The 24,415-nt window shown below is 34.1% G+C and overlaps 2 protein-coding genes across 2 annotated transcripts in view; both read right to left on the bottom strand.

The window, feature by feature from the left end:
• The window catches only part of LOC145680265 (uncharacterized), a 329,870-nt gene that overhangs the window by 118,750 nt on the left and 186,705 nt on the right, over window positions 1-24,415 (bottom strand). The window lies entirely within an intron of this gene.
• The window catches only part of LOC145680264 (uncharacterized), a 34,225-nt gene continuing 24,368 nt past the window's right edge, over window positions 14,559-24,415 (bottom strand). The window contains exon 2 of the mRNA XM_081750610.1: window positions 14,559-21,494. Coding sequence (XP_081606736.1) covers window positions 19,769-21,494 — 1,726 coding nt within the window. The 3' untranslated portion in view covers window positions 14,559-19,768. The remainder of the gene's footprint in view (window positions 21,495-24,415) is intronic.

Here is a 24,415-nt window from a genome sequence, read left to right as displayed (position 1 = left end):
CATGGAAAATAAATTTTGGAGTGAAGCTGTACTAACCGCAAAGTATCTTCAAAATCGTCTTCCCACTAGAGCGTATGAGGTGACACCATATGAAAAATGGTACGGCGATAAACCATATCTTGGACACACAAAGGTTTTTGGATGCATTGCATATGCGATGATCCCTAATAAACAAAGATCAAAGTTGGATGTCAAGGCAAGAAAACATATTTTAGTTGGGTATGAAGAAAACACAAAAGGGTACAGGCTACTAGACGTCACAACAAACAAAGTAGTGATAAGTAGGGACTGTCATTTTGTTGAGAATGTATCGCATGAAATACCAACCTGTGAAGATCTTACTGTCTTAAACAAAGAAAATCTTCCCAAAGAGGATGCAGTATTACAAGACGAAGATGATGACCTTATACCGTTAAGTTTAAATAACGATGAAGCATGTGAAACTCTGGAAACCTCAGGAAGTACCGGTGGCTACCATGGAGAAAGAGCTCAAGATGAAATTTTTACCGGTAACAATTTAGAAGCAGAGACAGTGAGAAGATCATCGCGTTCCACCAAAGGAAAACTACCTGCTAGATATGCAGAGAAGGTGGTGGTAATGGCACAAGAAGAACCAAGAAACTTTCAGGAAGCTATGAGTAGACCGGACAAAGAAACCTGGAAGATGGCAATGAAAGAAGAGATTAGTTCTATGCACAAAAATCAAACTTGGGATTTGGTGAAATTACCAGAAGGAAAAACAGCACTAGGTAGCAAATGGGTTTATAAATTAAAAGAAAATACTGACGGTAAAGGTTCACAGTATAAGGCTAAACTTGTTGCGCAGGGGTTTTATCAAGTCTTGGGGGAAGACTATGATGAGGTTTTTGCACCGGTTGTTAAACAAACCACTTTGCGTATGTTACTTACTGTAGCAGGAAAGAGAAATATGGAAGCGAAACATTATGATATAAAGACAGCTTTTTTGTATGGCGACTTACAAAAAGAAATTTACATGAAACAACCTGAAGGTTTTGAGCAACCAGGTAAAGAAAACCTTGTATGTAAGTTGAAGAAGAGCATATATTGTCTTAAACAGGTTGCTCGATCTTGGAATAAAAAGATAAATTATTTTCTTGTAAATAAAGGGTTCAGGAGGGGAAAGTCAGATCCTTGTTTATATTCTAAGGAAGTAAAAAATACTCATGTGTATGTGTTAATATATGTTGATGATGTTGTACCGATAATAGGATTATTGATGAAACTCAGCAGTTGCTTGCAAAACAATTCCAGATTCATTGTCTTGGCGATTTGAGCAGGTACTTAGGGCTCGAAATCAGCAGAAATGTTGATGGATATTTTGTGATTTCGCAAGAAAGTTACATCGATAAAGTGCTAAAAAGATTTAGGCTAGAAAATGCAAAAACGTCAAAATTTCCATTAGATCCTGGTTACATTAGAAATGTCTCATGAGTAGAATCATTAAGTAAAGTTAATGCAAGTTTGTATCAAAAGGCTATTGGCGCATTACTGTACACAAGCAGTAATAGTACGCCAGATATTGCTGCCAGTGTTTCCATATTAAATAGAAAAACTAATAATCCTTCTCACCCAGTTTGGGTTGAAGTAAAAAGAATTCTCAGATACTTGAAAGGAACAAAATGTTACAAATTGCAGTTGGGTAATAAGAAAGAATGTAACAGCTAATAGGGTTTGTAGATGCAAATAGGACAGGTGATTTAACTGACAGAAAATCAAACGGTGGTTATATTTTTAAATATGCCGGAGGTATTATTAGTTGGGCAAGTCGTAAACAGTCACGTGTTACCTTGTCATCTACTGAAGCAGAATATGCTGCAATGTCTGAAGCTTGTCAGGAGCAAAATGGCTTACAAATCTGTTGAGTGATTTGTATGAAAGCTTTTGTGAACCGATTGTTATTAATGAGGATAATCAAAGCTTTCTAAAACTAATAAGTAGTGACAAAATAAATCCCAGAACCAAGCACATAGAGATAAAATTTCATTTTATTCATGATTTGGAATGTAAAAAAGAGGTAAAATTTCAATATTGTCCAACTAATGTAATGACAGCTGATATGTTAACAAAACCACTCCAAGGCGTAAATATAAAACAGTTTTGTACAATGTTGAATTTGTGTTAAAATCAAAATTGCAACATTGAGGAGGGGATATGTTGGTATTGTAAGTTGGGTTTTTCAAAATACATGTTATGGCAACAGTCTTGTGGGTAGTAGAAGTTTGTATTCTGTGATCGCTATTGCACTTGCACCTGACTTGCACAAAAAATTATGGTAATCAATGAAGGTTCTGTGGTTTAATTCTTGCGTGTCATTACACAAATCAGAACAGTGTCCAGGTTACATCCATGGACCTACGCAGACTTATTTGGATGACAATTAACGTCGCAACAGACCCATTTGTCAATTCATAACAGAACGGACGAACTAATAGGTTTATATACGTACAAGCGCATAGCTTGTATTTGGTTTAAAGGAGGTCATAGATAACTTATTTGTCTCTCTCTTTCTTTGATACATATATATATACACATATACATATATATATATATATATATATATATATATATATATATATATATATATATATATATATTCATATGGGGTGTCGGATGAGGGACAGAGAAAGCTTAATTCTAAACTTCTTGACTATCTGTGAACGTGCGTTTCGCACTTGGTACGCATGGCTCTGGCCTGAATCTTCTCAGGCAATTAACAATCTAGGTGCTGAGACAGTTTAAGTGCTACTTAGAAAAAACACCGTGTTTGAGACCTGAAGATATGATAAGAAGGGAATCATTGTGACTTTAATAGTAACAATGATCAAATTTGATTTCAGGTTCAGTCAAAATTCACACAAAAAATATCCTCCAATGGAACTACTATTACAGGATCACCGGAGTAGATAACCTGCTGGATTATTTGTCTAAAAATTTGTTCTGTTGATGAACTAACAGATGTACTACATGTAACAAACAAAAGTATATTAATAATACTTATTATGTGCAGATATAAAACTTATGCTACTATTTTCACATTGAAAATTCTTGTTTGTTTTTGTATGGATAAAAACTCATTTCTGATTACTGGGTAAAATAATGGAAAATAGATGATTTTCCCAAGGCGATTACATTTTCGACTTTTTTTGAAGATTAAGATTGTAATTGCATGCTTGATCTATACATACGCAGATCAGAAACTTCAAGCGTTACAACCAGAATGCTACTCAAGAAGTATATAATATACTATGAGATGCCAACAGGAATGAATGTTGTCTGATAAAAATCCGTGGTCAGACAATAAAGCTACCCGCAAACGTATATAATTAATACCAACATTAACTTATCTCCTTATATCTAGACCATAAGAGGGTGTGAACTACCCTTAAAATAAGTTTTTTTTTAATATTTGCAAATGCTAGGCAGCAATATACGATTTGTTTGAAATAGGTATTTCTACAATATGTAGGTCCGTGTCAAGGATATCTGAAAACGTGTTTATTTCTGTTAGACCAGCTTTGTATATCTTGTTGAATAATCACCTACATAAGGAACAAAGATGGAATCCTGTCCTTAGCAATTAACTGATATAGGTTACCGCTCATGTGCTCAAAAACACAACGAAGTAAGTAATTTTTACTGAAAATATTTTTTAACTTGAAGTTTTAACAAATATATTTCTAAGATTAAAAATTTGTTGAGACATTTACGAAGTTATTTTGGCCTGAATTAATATGTGTAAGTTCCGAAGCATAGATCACAGCATATTACTGAAGTTATAAGACAAAAGCTGAATGAGCATCTCCTCATTCTTAATGATGACAGATATCTATCTGAACAGAAATGAAACCCGTCTAAATTATGATAAAACAGGAATTTGTATCACTTCAAACCCACATGACCTCAGGGCAAAATATGGTTCAAATATACATTTGTATAACCAACGAATACATTTTTTTGTTGACAGCAGTCAGAAATATGTTTATATTTAGTTAAACATATAAAAGGATAACAGGATGAAAATATGAAGGCATAGAAATCCGAGCTTTAATAAAAACCTTTATTTGTAATTATCATCTTAACTTCGATATTGTGACTGCTTTTGCAACACAATGTTCAGCCGACGTATTCTCTGATGAGGAGGCAGAAAATATTGTACATTGATTTCAATATCATTGTTCGTTGAAAAGTGTCTCAGACTATTTGCGGTCCTCTGTCATAGAAAACGAAGGTATGATTTGCTTACTTCGTAATGTACCCGACAAACTCTTTTCGTAATAATTTACTTTTTTCCGCAAATATGGAGCCCAGCAGTAGGTTTGAGTATGGAAATATAGGAAGAATTCACACTATACGCAGCTCACTCAAAATAAAGGATTCAATTTTTAAAGTTGAAAAATACACAGGAAAGGAAAATATTTTATTAATAACTAACAGAACTAAATGCTCTTAATTTTTCATATATGATTGTTTGGAAAACTAATGATTCTCTCGAAAAATTATGTACCCGGTAAATAAAACTACTCGGTCGTAAGCGGGCACGTTCCTGGGTGTCCCCTCTTCCTTGATCCTTGATTAAGGCACTGTATACGTACACTGAATCTTCACAGAACGTATTTAGTCATATGTATGCTGTACGTCTTGTGTCTTCTTATTCATGTCAATTAACAACTAATTGGCATGAATGATCAGGGATTAACGGCATTATTAATGTCTTCATGTGTGATCTTTATTTCAGTTCTGTTGGTGAAGACAGCCATTTGAAAATTCTTAAAAGAAATCCTTTCGAGTATATTTTTTGATGTTTAAATATGTGTACTATACTTTTGACTTGAAAGATTTTTTTGACATAAAAAAAGAGGTTCATTTGTAGGCCAAAAATTGTGAAGCAAATGGATATTAAAACCAAAATGGAAATCAATTTTGTACAGTCAATCACATAAATACAGTCACCCTGTCCATTATAATTTCATTACATTGTATCCCGATATTCATATAGAGAATTATACAATCACGGTTGGCCTGCACGTGAGGAAGTATTACACGTATTATAGGCGCGTGTAATTAGTGTTTAATTCTTCGTTTCGTAGTAGACATTATCTGGAAGAGTAAAGTCAAAACAAGGTCGTATATACTTTCTTCTTTCTTTGTGGAGAGAATAGTACAACGTTGTTGAATAATTCTTAACAGTTGTTTATTTACTTAATGTATTGCAATGTTAATGTAATACAAATATAATATCCGCGTATAATTCAAAGATTTGATTGCTGAAATACATTTTACAATGTTTCTACAAGTACAGCTCCATTGTTGTACACTATTTATACAACATTTATTGTAGACTTCAACGTTTTGATTATATAATTTTTGTTTCCACAGGTACGTTGGTATGACGAGCTGTGTTTTACCGCTACAGACGTCGGATGTATTCAAAATTAGAGGGGTATCTTAAGGGAAAGTATTTCGGTAAAATCAGACGTTTTCTTGTCTCGAACTAAGGAAAGAAAAGCAACCTCTTCTACTAAATATATGCTTTACATTTATATAATAAAATATACATTTAATGGATGAATTCGAGGCGAGAAAGTTACATTTTTACCGATATGACTTCCCTTACAAGGTGCCTTTAATTTGGACATTCAACCCCCATTCACATCCATAGCCTCACGCACACTGATTGCCTAACATCTAGTGGACGTACCTTTATACACACGAAAGGTCCCTCGATATACGTATGAATCGTCAGTGGACGTGCCTCTACATACTTAGCAGCGTCCAGTGGATATACACTAAACGATCGTTTTACATCCGTGTTACGCATACGGTAGAATACTAGGCATCTGTATACGTTCATAAATGTCAGTTACTGACATCCACACGACATACATTGCAGTTCTAAACAGGCACGTATCGGGTGTCCACTGGACGCACATTCGACTTCCTCAAGGTTTGTTTGAAAATTTTCGACAAAAGGTTTACCTCTGTTAAGGTTTATATCGATGAAAGGTGAACGTTTATACACATACACATCAATGTCAACATGACATATCCTGAACATTTACTGACGGCCATAACAGTAGGGACATCCGCAATGTCTCTCACTGACACACTGGCTCTCTAAAAACTAGACATGTAATGGATGTTCCATTAGGTACTATTAAGATTTATAAAAACTTTTAGTGGACATGCTCTTAGTGTTCTCTGAAGGTACATAATATGTTCATCGTCCAGTAACTATGGACGTGTACTTTGCCATACACGCAAAGCGAAATTAGCAGATAACATATTTGTCCATCTTACGTTCAGACGACCTTAATCGCCTCAATTTACGGATCACATGTGGACGTACCTATTCTTTGTGAACGTTTTGCAGAATTTGAATTGGCGAGAAAATTTTATATACTCATTCCACCTGCGAGCTTTATAACTTGGATATTTTAATATTTCTCGAAGTATTTGATCTTTTCCAAAATCTTTCTCTACACCCCTCGGATATGTCAGCTTACTCATTAGTGTGTTCTAACCTATGATTTGTCACACTTGAGCCTAAACTAAATCTTTCACACTTAAGTTTTTTTCCTGAGTTAGTGTTCTGCCGAATGTAAACTCTGAACAAATCCTTTCCCACTTTTCGCATGGGAGCTCCTTTGTGGCTAAGCGTTTGCTGTATCACATTTTTTGTAGGAATTCCTGGTTAGATTCCTGGCGGGAGCTAGTGATTTAGATTCCACGTTAATAAAATGGTCATTGTCTCATGTAGCGTCGCTGCCGAGCGGGACGTTAAACTCAAAATCAACTCCAAACTCTTGGCATGTGTGAGAAATTTTACCTATAAGTATTAACGTATGTATAACAAAATGCAGTTTCACCAAATCCCTACTTGCAGTCTTGCCGTTTATAAGGCTTTTCAACTATACACTAAGATATGTTTAGTAAGTCTGACAGTCGACAAAATCCCCCACACACCGTTAGCATTAGTAACGTTTTTCAGAAGTATGTATCGCCCAATGTTTAACAAACTTTGATCGTTCACTGAATTTCTTTTCTCTTTTCGCACATGTGAGATTTTTCACCTGTATGTATTAACAAGAGTCTAAGTAAACGGGTTGATTAAATTTATAACCACTCTTTACATGTGGTAAGATTCTATCCTGTATGTATTAACATGTGTTTAGCAAAATATGAACGTTGATTAAATTTCCGACCACACTCTTGGCATGTGTGAGGTTTCTCCTTTGTATGTACTAACATGTGTGCAGCTAAATGTGAACGTCGACTAAATTTCTTTCCAGACTTTTGGCATGTGTGAGGTTTCTCTCCTGTATGTATTAACATGTGTCTAGCTAAATATGAACGTTGATTAAATTTCCGACCACACTCTTGGCATTGTGACGTTTCTCCCCTGTATGTATTAACATGTGTGTAGCTAAATGTGAACCTTGACTAAATTTCTTTCCACACTTTTGGTATGTGTGAGGTTTTTCTCCAGTACGAATTAACATGTGTCTATTTAAATTTGAACGTTCATTAAATTTCTTTCCACATCTTTTCATGTGTGAGGTTTCTCCCCTGTATGTATTAACATGTGTGTAGCTAAATGTGAACGCAGCCTAAATTTGTTTCCGCACTCTTCACAAATGAGAGGTTTTACACCTGTATGTATTACCATGTGGTGAGCTAAACCTGCAGAATGTCTAAATTTCTTTCCACACTCTTTGCATGTGTGAGGTTTTTCACCTCTAAGTATTAACATGTGTCTAGCTAAATATAAACACAGACTAATTTTTTTTCCACACTCTTCGCATGTAAAAGGTTTTGCACTTGTATGTATTAACATGTGTCTCGCTAAATGTGAACGCAGCCTAAATTTGTTTCCGCACTCTTCGCATATAAGACGTTTTACACCTGTATGTATTAACATGTGGTTAGCTAAACCTGAAGTCTGTCTAAATTTCTTTCCACACTCTTGGCATGGGTGAGATTTTTCACCTGCATGTATTAACATGTGTCTATTTAAATAATGACGTTGACTAAATTTCTTATCACACTCTTGGCATGTATGTCGTTTTTCAGCTGTAAGTATTACCATGGGTTCAGCTAAATTTGAACGCTGACTAAATTTATTTCCACTGTCTTGGCAACTGTGAGCTAATATTCTCTGTTTACGCTCCTTGTGGGCATGAGATTTTTCATCTGAATGAGAAATTATCACCTTTTGTGTTATGGACATATTCTCTTTTGTGGAGAGAATATGTTTTTTGAACCTGTAAAAATTCAGTAAACTAAGGAGTGTAAATCAGGGTAAACTATGTGGAACAAGAAAGAAATGCAGAAGTTTGCATCTAAAATATATTGCATTTTTAACTTGAGGCTTTTCAAGATAACCATAAGTTTTACAACGGCGAAATTGCTAGACCTCGCAACTCATCCAAAACTAAACTTTCAGGAGAACGATAATCTTTTAATATGAGGTCTTAAAAGTTAGTTTGGTCACGTTCTTTTTTATTATTACTATTATTATCGGGTTTTCGTTTACGAGGTTTCGCACGCACGTACAATCAGATGTGGAATTGAATGCAACCAAAATCTTAAATTTCATAAAACGTGGAGATACGAGGTTTTGCACTTTCGCCTGATAAGCTTATGTATAATACTATTGTACTATTACATAAAATCTTGTAGATATCCGGAGAAGATAACTACTGTGGGATTTCAGTATCATTTCTACTCTCCAAAGAAAAGGATGTCATTTCCTCTAATCTCAAATCGTATCTACTTTTATCTATCAGTTATCGGATTTAACTCAAATATGTACACTATGAAATGAACATCTGATTATTACAGACGAAAATGGCGATACGCTCTCACTGACAGTGCTTGTGTACTATATCATTAATTTTGTGGTATAACATTTGGTAATTGCGAGAGGATTTTGCAATTACAACTACCAAAAACTGTTCGTATTATGACAAAGAAAGAAAAGCAGGCTTTGTTTGGTTTTGGTATATATAAAATTTGGGGGGATATTGTGCGTTACTTTCCGATCTCCCCTCCTAATAATATGTATTGCTCAGATATCCATTACACATCGTCTGATTCAGTTTAGTGATCACTGCTTTGCCAGCATATAAAAAAAATTAAGATATCTACGTTTTCGTGCGAATGTATGAAAATTATTCAGTTGTGAACCCATACATATAGACTAGTATCATTATTCTAACATGTGAAACGTCTACAACTGCAGAAGGTCACGTGGCATAACATTTACAAAATTTTCAGGTAAACGAAGTATTTTCATGATTTTTCTTCTAAATAACGCAATATCCCGTTTACTTATGTGAACTGCAAAATATATCACAGAATCACAATTTCTTCTTGAGGAAACCTAGTTCAAACTACCGCTTTTGTTCGCGAGTTAATACACAAAAATGTTCACGGGAGAAAACTTTGGGTACAATTTTTCTTCAGTACACCTATTTAGATTTAAGGGTTTATACATAGTATAGCCTTTTAAACACACGATAGGAGGATTGAAAATTATGAGACAATATTCTTAATGTTGTGATGAACACTTAACCTTTATAAATATTTAAAACGCCAAAACTAGAAAAGAAATACACATTTAAAATAAAAATTTACAAAATACCTTATTTCGAGGCTTCACCAACGCATTCCGAAGAAAGTACACATTACACTTAAATTTTCTTAGTTAAAGTTTCTTTTTCTTTGTAGAAATACGTCTTGAACTGGTCAATATTTCAATCCAACCGAAAGTAAGATTGTGAAAATGCAACGATCCTCAGCCAGGGTACAATAAATTTACCCTGGCTGTATATACTGAACGATCTGTGGAATTCAAAAGTTGAATTTGAGCATTGGTTTTCTGGACTTGATGTTGTAGAGCTATCACCCACGCTATCAGGTGTTCCTTTCGCTGGCTACATTAACTTATTGTGCATACGTTCACGAAAGTATGAATGAAGACCTGAAGAGTTAAATATTTCCAACAGACCGGAATTCCATTAGGAGTTTTGATAGCAATTTTTGCTGTGAAAATTTAATTGCATATGCGAAAACTGAAGAAAATTCAATATACTCTTCATCGTTGAACTTTAGTATACATACAGTAATATATTTAATACAAAATACAGATATCCTGCGATTTAGTGGACCCGTAGGCTCTTGGCGTCAGAAAAAAAAACATATCTACTAGACATAATCCACGATTAAACCAAGCTACTCTGGATTCCTATCCAAACGAAATTTCTTCTAAAACACATTACTTGTATTAAGCTTTAGAATTTTACAAACTAGTAAACTTTGGTAACAGACACATGAACAAAGTTCATTGAACGGGACGAAAGTATACTGATATAATTACGCATATACTAACGAATATATCATTGCATACCAAAAAAGTGTGACCCAAATTAGAATCGAACACATGACCTTACACTTGTAAGTCTGGCGCTTTACCGCAAGTTAATGCAGAGTCGTTCTGACGTATAATTACCGTCATACTAGAAGCCGTTGAACTCTTCAGCATGGCTCTAATGACACGTCAGAACGACTCTGCAATAAGGCCCAATAGCTTTTGCTTTTATTTATAAGGTACTTAGCAGAATGATAGAAGCGGACAAAGTATTGCGTACATATGAAAATGAGGAAATAAAAAGCTGTTTAAAAATCTCACCGAAATATTTTGTTTACAGTAACAGAACTACAAATGATCAAGATAAACGAGTTTGTAAAATGCTTTTAATTGATTGAGTAAGTGATAGGATGTTAGCGAATTTGTGAGATATACAAGGTAAATGTCGAAATGGTAAGAACGTGGCGTGCGTAATATATATACCGTTGTCTTAACGACGAATTAAATTTCGTTCCTTTACTTTACGAAGTAGTTAAAATAATTATAACTGGTGGCACTGAAGGAAAAAGGGCGCAGGAGCTACATCTTCCTTAAATTTTCACAAGTCTGCCACATATCTGTTACACTTCTAGAATTTTGTCATCTATGATTAGGAGTCAGCCTAGTGACATATATTACAGAGTCATCAGTACCAATACCCAAGGTAAACAACTGAACATAGTTTTAAAGTGTGAAACTAACACTTCGAAATTAAGCGAATTCAATATTCAGACTGAAGGCAATACATCTGTAAATACTGGCTGCAATAGAGAACAAGGTCAAAGATAGTATTTGTTCCTTGGACACTGATTCCATGTAAAGAAGGCGTTACTCTGCCTAATTCTATTAATTCTATGAAGATCAATGTTGAAAACTATCGTTAATTTCAAGCACTTTCAATTTGAATAGAGGGTGGAGGGATAAGATAGAAGGTACACTTGGGACGCTGAGTAGAAAAACATTCCTCTACATCTTTTCGAGTTCTTCTCTACGAAAATATGATACCAGAACTACTAATGAATTCAACCACTTGCGGCTTCGATATGCTGCTGCAGGTTGTGAGGTTTTATATAAGAAACAGTAGTTATATCCATTCCAAGTATAATTTGTCGACATCTATTATCAAGTGGGTTCTATTATGGTAACCTTTGAAACCAGAAATGGAAAATTTCAACCTCTTCCGGTTTCATCCTGGAGTTAACGTGAAACAATAAAACCAATTCTTGTCAAACTAAATGAATTAAAAAGCACTCATATAGATATGTTTTATTATTTTTGTTCTATAGAACTAAGTGTTAAGACTGGTAAAAATGCGAAGCTTGAAACAATTTCTGTTTTGGTACAGTGTTGTCGATAGTTATGCTAACTTGTCCTGAGACGCTGAAAGTGGCTGAAATCTTCTTAAATGAAATAATTCCACGCTATTTGTTACAATTTTCGTTTTACGTCGATAAAAGTTGAAAACGGAAACTGGTAATTTTAAACACCTATGGTTTGAATAGAGCTTAAGCGGAAAAACGGAATCTTTTCTCGAACAGCAAAGTCAACTCGAAAAACACATCCTTTTTCTTAGCATTTTTGCTCTACGGAAATCAGTGTTCCACTACCTGCGTTACACTACCTGCTACCGTTTTCGTTTTGATACGAAAATGCAATCTAAATGTTATGTCACATGCGTTTGCCGACCAGGCTAAACGAGACAGTGGTTATGAGAAATGGAAAGAAAATAGAAGAACCCCAAGGAAACCTACTAACACGGTGTTTGTGTACCACAAAATCCAATTCGTGCGAGCTGGGATCGCACCACGGACATCGTGTGTCAGAGGTCAATGTTCAACCATTGACCAGTTTCCATTCAAAATTAAATTAAATAAAGTCCGTAGTCTCACGTCTCACGGATATTTCGGCTATGCTAAAGGACAAAGAATGATGAGAAAGCAATGGAATATTGGAATGAACAAAAAAGGTGAACCAAGAAAAATCCAAATGCACACGCTTGTCTGTCTTTGTTCAGAAGCTATAATGTTGAAACTGGAAATGGTCATTCAAAAAATTAGCGGTTTGAATAAAGACTTAACGGAGAAAATGGATCCTACCTTTGGAAGCTGAACCGATTGTAACAAAGCATATCTCGATATCCCTTACCGTCTTTAGTGTATAGAAACGAATATAGAAGTGTCAGTATAGAAACGAATTATATTATTAAATTTCAAACTCTCCGAATTTTCTAAAGTGTTGCGCGTGTAGTATAGCCTCTTTAGACCGTCTATTGAATGTAAAAAAATATTTTTCAATGTCTGTTTTCGTTCCCGTTCTATGGTGACAAATATTTAAACCGAAATGCATCATGCTCGATTTTAAACGCACCTGTTTGAATAGGAGTTAGCAGAAAACGTGAAAGCTGAAGTAATAGTGAATCTGAAAAACAACCGGTTTTCACAGTTATAGACAGTCATGATATGTATGTTATATATAGATACTGAATCGTTTACAAACAATCGCTTCTCGTTGTGTGTTACAGCTACCTTCTATGGCGATAAAGGCTAAAATCAAAATGAATAAACTGAATAAAGTTTGGTTTGAAAACAGGGTTAATGGACGAAATACGACCTATTCTTATGACACTGAAATACTTATAAGAAAAATCATCTTGAAACTATTGACCGTTCATCTTGTACAGCGGTGGACACTTCTAAATGGTACACCTTAGCCGTAAATCTCCATATGGCTGTACCATTTAGAAGTGTCGACCGCTGTACGGGAATCAGTCATGAACCGGACGTAATAGTAAACTTGAACTACTTTTGTTTTCGGGAGAACGGAGCGAAATAGCTCAAGTAGTAGAGCGTCGGCTTCGCATTACGGAGGTCTTGGGTTGCAATCCCGTTGCTGACCATCCTGACTGAGGTTTTCCTGTCTCCCTCAGCGCTATACTAGGCAAATACCGCGATAGTACCAACTAAATAGGCCCTGGCCGATACCTCTCCAATTGCTTTTGATTTTTATTGTTGTTGTTACGTATACACTATAAAATGGCCTCTGAGCTGTATATAGTGATTGTTAAATAAATAAATAATTTGAATAGCTTTGAATGTTGTGCTAAGTCGATGAATCGCATACAAACATCCGATTCTCGTTATATTAAAATTTTCGTCTTTTGGCAATAAACGTTGAAATTAAAAATGAAAAATTTTAACAACTTCAGACTTGAATAGAGTAAACAGAGGAGATGGAACGTACTCCTCGGATGATCAACCGGTTCCGAAATCCATTTCTCGGTTCTTTTGCAATTCTTGTTCTGATAGCTAATGACAGACGAACAAACAGAAAAACCGTTCTATAATCTTTCTTTAACTTATGCAAGTAATAGCTTAAAAGTCTCAAAAGCTGTCTTTGGTTTTATCCATATTATGTACAGTAACTTAAAAAAAGACTTCCGTATACAGTTCAAAAAAAATTAGAGGTGATATTATGTCAGATTCGAAACCAGTATAAACCATTATCGCATTTCAGATTCGAAACCATTTTATGAAATGAAAAATAAACCTTGATTTTACAATATATTTTCTACTAAAGCATACAAGAAACATTTCTACAAAATGCAGTGAGTGATTCATTCACTGTTAAAGAGATCACAAAAATATTTATTTAACTCGGATAATAAAAGTAAAATAAGGCGAAAGTACATTCACAGTTCTAAGCTAGAGTGGCGACAATAATCCGCATAATCTCACAAGACATTAGAAACGAAACAGATAAAAAAATGTTTGTTTTGTATCCAGGGCCATTATCACGTACGTCTAAAATCTAGAAAAAAAAGCAACAGGTAATTTATTTTATTCATCTATTAAGAATGACCTGACCTTAGGTTCCATTTTCTGGAGTTAGAAAGAAGAAAAAATCAATACAGTAGCTGGTTGGAGTTCAAAGTATATTTGAATTAGAGCCGTCGGGAAATTATTTTGCATTATATTTCTACATTTTGAAATTATATTTCTTGTGTACTCCGTTGAAAAAAACAATTTAAAATAAACAAATTTTATTGCACTTGGTTAGCAAAAAATTAATACTGTGAACTGCATTAACTTCTATTTCATCATCTCCAGCTGAAACACCAGTAGTTGCATGAAAACAATTTTTAAAAAAAGATCAAAATAAATACAGAAGAGTAATATTTTTGCGTTATCCCTGTCCAATCCGGTACAATTAGAATTCACTGATAATAACACGTATTTTATTTTATATTATTACAAATGAACAAAATAAATATCAATGCGCAAATTGAGATTGTTCTTGACTTACTTTGGGCTTATTGTTACTGAATCTACCATTGATTTGTTTACTGGCCTCCAAGACAATGGATTCGATATTGACAGCTGCTCTTTTCGATTATTTTCATTCTCCCCAGATTCCAAACCCTAGGGGTTCTCTCATGTTGATAGTATTCTTCTCCTGATGTTTACGTTGCATGTGTTTTTTCAACTCATTGTTTGAAAACAGACTACGAACCAAGTTCCATGTTTCACACGTGATTGATTTTTTCTATGTATATATGAGTGCGTATTAATATTACATACTATTGTAATATTACATAAGATCTTCAATATATCAGAAGAGAACTATTGAGGTGTTTTAGTATCATTTCTACTCCCCAGAGAAAAGGATGTCCTTTCCTTTACTATCAAAAATCATATCTACATTTATCTATCAGTTCTCGAATTTAACTCAAATACATACTAACATACGTACTTTACACTATGGAATGAACTTCTCATTTTTACAGGTCAAAATGGTGGTACGGTCTCACTGACAGTGCTTATGTATTATATAATCATTTTTGTGGTTGTAAATTTAGTATTTGCGGGAGATTTTTGCAATTACAATTACCAAAATCTGTTTGTATTATGACAAAGAAAGAAAGATTGGCTCTAACCATTTTTAATTTTCTTTTTCACAAAATACGTCAGTTCAAAAAGTATACTAATATCTCCTATTGCATCTAATATCACTTGAATGCTCTGAGATATTAAATTTAAAACCCTATTACTATCTTTAAGTTTATTAATATACATGTTTGTAAAAAAGCACTCTTCTTAAGTAGAGAATGTACCGTCCTGAATATAAAGAAAATGGAATAAGATTTGTGTACATTTAATTATAAAAGAATGGCAGCTCTACTTTTTTATATATGTTAGCTAATATGTTCAGTACCTACCTTTAACTGAGTTTTTTCATCATGTTACTTTCATTTAAATTCGTATCACAAGGGGAGGAGGAGGATCAAGAAATATCCGTCAAAAATTATCATCTCATGTGTCTTCCTTGTTAAAGAAGGAAGAATTTAACACATAAGTTTATTATTATTCAAAATAAACGGTCGCATGTATTCGAGAATATATTTAAGATTGAGAAAAGGAACAATCAACATAATATATATCAGTACTCGAAGTTTGGATCAGCTTGCCACCTATAATTTCAGGAAGAGGTTAAGTAGTTTGAAAATATATTTTACACAGATGAGCACCCTGCCACAAACTTTTCTTACTTTTTATTGTATTTTTACGTTACTATCATTAGGATCAGAGTTGAATTCGTATTCGGGAGATCGTCGGTTTGATTCCCATTGTCGACAATCCTGACTCTGTTTTTCTGTCTGCCTTAGTCCTAGTAGGGAAATACCGTAATAATACCAACTAAATAGGCCCTGGCCGACACTTTCCCAACTCCATTTGATTTTTATTGTTGTTGTTGTTAAGTATCCCCTATTAAGTTATATCTGAGCTCTATCTAGTGATTGTTAAATAAATGAATAAATAAATAATTTTAATAGCTTTGAATGTTTTGCTAAGACGATGAATCGTTTAAGAACATCCGATTCTCGTTATATTAAATTTTCGTCTTCTGGCTTAAGGCTATTTTTCGGACGCTCAGCCAATTCCGAATTCGATTTTTCGGTTCTTTTGCAATTCCCTTTCCGGTAGCTGTTGACAAACGAACTTACATAAAAAACGTTCTATTAGCCTGCTGTTACTTGTGCATGTAACAGCTTAAAAATTCTAAAAAGATTTCTTTGGTTTTATGCACATTATGTACAATACTTTACCAAAGAGACTTCTGTATACAGTTAAAAAAATTAGAGGTGATATTGTCCGATTTGAAACCAGAAGAAAATATTTTCGAATTTCAGATTCAAAACCGTTTTAAGAAATGCAAAAAATACTTGATTTTACAATATATTTTCTACTAAAATGTACAAAAAATTTTTTTGGAAAATCCAGAGTGTCAATCATTCACTGTTAAGAGATCACAAAAAGCTTTATTTCACTTGTATAATAAAAATAAAATAAGGCTGAAAGTACATATAGATAGAAACTACACTGACGAGAATAATCCGCATGTCAAAATACTTTTGAAACGAAAAACTTAAAAAAAAAACCGTTTTCTGTCTAAGGCCATTCATAGTCCAAAATCTAGAAAAAAGCAACACATAAATTATTTTATTCATCTCGTAAGAAAGACTTGACCTTAGATTCCATTTTCTAGAGTTAAAAGAAAAAAAAATTTGAAACGAAAAATCATTTGATGAGAACAGATTTCCTAATTCATTACCGTTTTTGTTTTATATTGATCAGCAATAAAACCTAAAATTACTCATTTCTACCTTTTTGTTTGTCGAATCAGCTCTATTGTGAACTCTCTCGAGAAAATCACATTATATACCTATTGCAAAAACTATTAGAAAATTCGCATCCTTTCAAATGTTATCGTTCGAAGTAACGGACGTATGTATATACACTCACCTCCAAAATGATTGTCGCATATGTATAACTGTCTTGTAAGAATATACTGTAATTTGATAATAATTATGCAGACTTCTTTTAATACTGATATTATGTGTACAATCACGAAATACATATTTGTGGTAAATTCCATAAAAAAAATAATTATAAATACGAAAATTAGAATGAGGAAAACAAAATGTTGCTAAATGGACAAGAAAGTTTAATTTTTGTTTTATTGTTCTTATTTACTCCTCTATTGACATGAAATTTGCCACATGTATTCAATTGCCAATTATGCACATACTAACATTATAATACCGGGAAAATTCATTTTAAAAAATATTCTTACAACATATTTATAGATATGCGATAATAATTTTGGACATGACAGTACGTACCAACTAAAATTACGTTATTACAAGTTCCACTAGGCGACCCTAATAATAAAAAAATCTTAAAGAGAAGGATGAAATATTTTCTGAAGTGGTCTGGGGATCAGAAGTTCTAGTATATTTATTACAACTCCGATTTGATTAAAGAGATTACTGCCGAGATGGAATGTACTCTTTGAGCACTTAATGAATTATCTAAAAAGCCTTCTCGCTATCCATTCTATAACGCTCAATGTTATAACCGGAAGCGATTGACTTCTGCCGCTTCAAGTTTTAGTAGAATGATTAGAGTCGAGATAGAACATATTGTTGGAACACTTACTTTATTTCAGAAAACCCCTTTTTGGTATTTAGTATTGTTTAAATCTGTTGTCAACAACACTAAAATGGGAAGTAGTTGAGTATTGCTACCTTCGATTTGATTAGAAGTTTAAGAGGGAAAACGATAGTTATTCCCACAATGCTAAATTCATTCTTAAAACGGCTTCGTTTTATCTCACTATGTAGATTAATTTGAAGTTAGAAATCATAATTATTTTTCATCTCTTGCGGTTTTACGAGGTTCTTACGGATGAAGCTGAAAGGTATCCTTGACACTCCTTATCGACTGCCGAAAACTGCTTCTTACTATAATTAACATTTCCGCTCTATTGTGATCAAAGTTAAAATTGGAAATGACTCATTTCTACCATTTTCAGTTGGCGAATCAGCTCCCTTAACAAACTCCATTGAAAGGAATCACTCTACTTATTTACTGCAAAAGCAGAATTAAAAAATTCGTATCTTCCAATGTTATCGTGTGAAGTAATGGCAGCACGTATATGCGTATTAATATTGATAAGTTCCACTATGCGATACCAATTAATAGTTCATATACCCATGCCACACACACACACACACACACTTGCAGATGTACGAACAGAAGCATAACTGGTAATATCGGCAAACTTACTCCGGAAACTAGAAACACACACGCACAGAGAGAGAGAGAGAGAAAGGGAGAGAGAATCTGATTGCACCTTTATACTGAATGCACAATTACTCACAAAATTATTTATAAAGAGAAAAATGTAAATAAAAATTTCAAATATTGGTCTCTCTCCTGCGTGTAACAAATGAAATTGTTCCATAATGATTAGTTCGTAATATGATGTATATGGGTTTCTTAATGGTAGTATAAGAAAAAGCCTTCATATTGAGCACGAAACAAAAAGTGGAATTTCTCAAATTTTTGTTAAAATCAAAGACGGTGGGCATTATGGGAACTGTCTACAATAACAATATATGCAAACAAATATTAATATTCTTCACGTTTTCAAATGGGTGCAAGAAAGGGTCAAATTGTGTTTGGTTTTATAATCATTACATGATGTTTTTATATACATATGTGGGAGTCTGAAAATTTTGAATTAACCTTACTTCTTTGATGCTTCCTTCTCCGCACTTAAAGCTTCTAACCAAACATTTATAAAAAGGCTACGTTTTCTTCCAATCTTTATTGTTTTCGATACAACAACTTTAAAATAATAAAACTCTACTCTATGAATGTCTATACTAGAAGAACCGACATGCAAGCATTCATTTTTACATTTACTGTAAAATCACAAAAATGTAAGCAATATATAAAAATTCCGGGCAAGCTTTTAAATTCACCCAGACACTGCAACTGATTTCTCTGAACCGGTTTCCGGAGCACTTTAGGAATTACATGTGTTTAGCTAAATCGGAATGTTGGCTAAATCCCTTATCACACTTTTGGCGTTTGCGAGACTTTTCAACGCTTTGTATTAAAATGTGTTCAGCAAAATTGGAACTTTGTCTAAATCTCTTACCACACTCTTGGCATTTATAAGGCTTTCCACGTGGAAGAATTCACAAGTGTTTAGCTAAATCGGAACGTTGGCTAAATCCCTTTTCACACTCTTTGAGTTTGTGAGGCTTTTCACGTGGATGTGTTTCGCTAAATTGGATCGTTCAGTAAATCCCTTCCCTCACTCTTGGATATAATGAGGATCTTTACCTGTATGAATTGACACGTGTCTAGATAAATCGGAACGTCAAGTATTTCCTTTCCCACACTCTTAGCTTTTGTAAGGCTTTTGACCTGAATGTATTAACATGCGTTTCGCTAAATCGTAACGTCCAGTAAATGAGTTTTCACAATCTTAGCATTTGTGAGGTTTTTCGCCAGTATTTATTAACATGTGTGTGGCTAATCTTGAACGTTGGCTAAATTTCTCGCCGCACATTTCACTTGTATGAAAATTTACACCAGTATGTATTAACATATGTTTACCTAAACTGGAACGTTGACTAAATCCCTTTCCACACTCTTGGCATTTGTGAGGTCTATCACCTTTATGTGTTAACATGTGTTTCGCTAAATCGGAACGTGCAGTAAATCCCTTTTCACACTCTTGGCATTTGTGAGGCTTTTCACCTGAATGTATTAACATGTGTGTACCTAAATTGTAACGTTGACTAAATTCTTTCCCACACTCTTGGCATTTGTGAGGCTTTTCACCTGTATGTATTAAAATGTGTCTACATAAATGGTAACGATAACTAAATCCCTTCCCACACTCTTTGCATTTGTGAGGCTTTTCACCTGAATGTATTAACATGTGTTTCGCTAAATCGGTACGTCCAATAAATCCCTTTTCACACTCTTGGCATTTGTGAGGCCTTTCGCCTGTATGTATTAACATGTGTTTCGCTAAATCGGAACCTCCAGTAAATCCCTTTTCACACTCTTGGCATTTGTGAGGCTTTTTACCTGTATGTATTAACATGTGTTTAACTAAATTGGAACGTTGACTAAATTTCCTGCCGCACATTTCACATATGTGATAATTTACACCTGTATGTATTATGATATGAGTACCTAAACTGGAACGTTGACTAAATCCCTTTCCACACTCTTGGCATTTGTGAGGCTTTTCACCTGTATGTATTAACATGTGTCTACCTAAATGGTAACGATTACTAAATCCCTTTCCACACTCTTGGCATTTGTGAGGCTTTTCACCTGTATGTATTAACATGTGTCTACCTAAATGGTAACGATTACTAAATCCCTTTCCACACTCCTGGCAAGTGAGAGGCTTTTTTCCTGAATGTATTAACATGTGCCTACCTAAATTGTAACGTTGACTAAATTCTTTCCCACACTCTTGGCATTTGTGAGGCTTTTCACCTGTATGTATTAAAATGTGTCTACTTAAATGGTAACGATAACTAAATCCCTTCCCACACTCTTTGCATTTGTGAGGCTTTTCACCTGAATGTATTAACATGTGTTTCGCTAAATCGGTACGTCCAATAAATCCCTTTTCACACTCTTGGCATTTGTGAGGCCTTTCGCCTGTATGTATTAACATGTGTTTCGCTAAATCGGAACGTCTAATAAATCCCTTTTCACACTCTTGGCATTTGTGAGGCTTTTCACCTGTATGTATTAACATATGTTTAGCTAAACTGGATCGTTGACTATATTCCTTCTCACACTTTTGGCATTTGTGACGCCTTTCTCCAGTATGTATTAACATATGTCTAGATAGTTCCGAAGGTCGACCAAGTATCTTCCCACACGCGTGGCATGTCCGGTTTCTTTTATCTGAATGCATGATCATATGTGTCGCCAAATTTGTACGTTTATTGAATCCTTTAGCATACGGTTGGCATGTGTGAGATTCCTCACCAGTATGGTTTAGCATGTGACTAGTCGAAGTTGAATATCCGCGAACTACATTTTTACTATTTTGGTAAACATGATATTGAGCACTTTCATGTGTTAACGTATGTCTTCGTAAATGGGATTGAGTAAATCCTTTTTTAAGCTCCTTGAAAACCTGAGATTCCTCCTCTGAATGAGAAATTGTTTTCTTTTGTCTAATAAATATACACGGTTCAGTGCAGAGAATATGTTCATGAACCATGAAAAAAAATGAGTAAAGAAGAAAGTGAAAATTTAGCTACACATACCAAACACCAAAGAAATACAGAGGCTTGCTTGAAAAATACAAAATAATAATAATAATAATAATAATAATAATAATAATAATAATAAAATAAAAAATAAATAAAAAAATAATCTCACGTTACATATTACTGTTCTATTACATGAGATCTAGTAAATATAAGGAAATGTGAACTATTGAGATATTTTAGTATTATTTGTATTCTCCACAGGATGTCCTTTCCTTTACTACCTCAAATTGTATCTCAGTTACCATATTTAATTCAAATACACACCAAGGTACATATGTTACACTATGGAATAAAGATATGATTATTATAGGTGAAAATCGTGGCAAGCAATCACTGTATGTTCTTATGTTCTATATCATTAATTTTGTGGTACAAAATTTAGTAATTGCGAGGGGATTTTGCAATTATACTAACCAAACACTTTTCAATTAGATATAACGAAGAAATAAGATAACGCTATAAAGATTTTTAAAATTTTGCAGAAAATACGTTATATCAAGCAGTATACTAATCTGTGTTAGTGTTTCTGAAAGTATTTGAATGCTCTGGGATGCATTTAAAATCCCATTACAAACCAGTTGTCTATTGATATATATCTCTAAGAAAAAGACACTCTTCCCAAACTAAATATTTTGAGAAATGGCTAATCATTTCAGATGCTACACTCTCAATATTAAGAAATTAAAAGAAACAGATTTGATTTTTAAAAAAAAGGAAGTTCAACTATTTAAAAAAATAAATTATCTAATATGTTGAGTGCTATCTTTAACTGAGTTTTGTCACGTTAGTTAAATTGAAATTCGTATCAAAAGGAGGCTTAGAAGTGTACGTCAAAAATTATCATCAATTGTGTCTCCATTATTACATTAAGAAAATTTAACACATGAGCTTATTATTTAAAATAAACGGTCACATGCACAAGTGTATTGAAAATGTCTTTATTTAAAAAAGATATAAACAAGCAGCAAAATATTTCTCAGTACTTAAAGTTAACATCCAGCTTGTCTGATATATTTTATCGTTGTTGTTCTATAGAAATGAATATCGAAACTGGTAATAATAGTAAGTTTGAACCACTTTCAGGTTTGCAAAAGTGTTGTCGATAGTTATGCAAATTTGTCTTGAGACACTGAAGTTTTCGTAAATAAAAAAATTCCACGCAAATTGATACAATTTTAGTTTTATGTCAACACAACTTGAAACTGTAAACCAGTCATTTTCACAACTGCTTGTTTCAATAGAACTTAAACGGGAAACATGGAACATTTTCTTGGCAAACTAACTCGACTACAAAAGAACACACACCTATCTCTTTACGGTTTCGCTATACGGACATCAGTTTTCAGGCTGGAATTGTAAATCTAAGATTTCCGGTTCTCGTATAGTGCTGTAAATAGTAATGCTGCTTTCGAACGTTAAAACCTCTGAAGAAAAGACTTCTCGGTATCTATTATCGTGTTTGTTCTGTGGGAATAATTGTTGAAACCACATATGGGTAATTCTAATGAATTTCAGTTTGAATTGAATTTCGACGGAGGAAATAAACATTATCTCTGAATGCCGTATCTATCACAAGAAACGGCAAGTTAGCAGATTAAAGCGTTTTTGCTCTTAGAAAAAAAAAAGATTTCTCTAATTGGACGTAACTGTAAATGTAAAAAACTTGAAATTTTGAAATTCTTTAGCTTTACGTACTACGGTTCTGCCAGCTAGACTAAAGCGACACTTATGATGAGAAATGAAAGAAATGGTGGAATGAAGGACGTGGGAGGAAAGGGAAAATACCGAGAAAACTACGCACAAGTTGTTTCTTCTCCAGAAAGTTCAATCTGGCTGAGATTGATCCAACAATCCCATGCTCCAGAGGGGAACACTCTACAAGTGAGCCACAGCGGCCCCACTTCCTACTTCGAGATTGTTGACGATAGTCATTATATATTGTATTGAGATATTGAATCCTTCGCTGAAAACAGTCTTTCTTTTTGCGTTATAGTTTTTGTTCTATGGCAATAATAGTTCAAAAATATCAGAAACCGGAAATAATAGTATATATAAACAACGTTCGGATCTGGTACATTGCTGTTGGTACACATGATATGTTGCAATTAGACGCTATATTGTTTCCAGATAGCCGCGTTTCGTTATATGCTACCGTTTTCATTTTGATATGAAAATTTAATGAAATCAAATATGTATGTCCTACAGCTAAGCCAACAAGGCTAAACCAGACAGTAACGACGAGATATGAATAAAATGGGAGAACCTCGAAGCCAGCTACGCACACGTTGTTTGTCTACCACATTGCTCGATTTCAACGATCTGGGATCGCACCATTGACCCTGTGTACCAGAGGTGAAATTTCAATACTGTCCCGTTTTCATCAAAATGAGATGAAATTTTAATTATACGTCAAACGATTATGACAGCTGGGATAAAGAAGAAGTGAATAATGAGAAGGGAAAGAAATAGTGGAATGAACGTTCTTGTGAGCCGGATGAATCCGCGGAAATGTATGAAAGTGAAAACGAGGCAGACTTTCTGGAAGATATTTTATGTCAGACGTGTTTTCAACTAGAATAAACGTCAGATTCCACATGAAATCCTAAGAAAGAGATCTGGTGAAATTTCCTTGTTTTTATATGAGAAACAACTGATAATAGTCTCTTATGTGTCAATGAAAAATACGATTGTACTTGTTCTATCGAACATGGATCAAGCGTGTATCTTTCAGGGAGATACTATTTTGTAAGAAATTGTCCATTTCTACAAATGCACCAAATGAGGAGTTGATATATTCAAGCAAATGCCTGTTCAGTACTCAT

This window comes from Thermobia domestica, chromosome 3 (assembly GCF_964235325.1).
Source record: "Thermobia domestica chromosome 3, izTheDome1.hap1.1, whole genome shotgun sequence".
Lineage (NCBI taxonomy): Eukaryota > Metazoa > Arthropoda > Insecta > Zygentoma > Lepismatidae > Thermobia > Thermobia domestica.
This window is presented reverse-complemented; position numbering and strand designations above follow the sequence as displayed.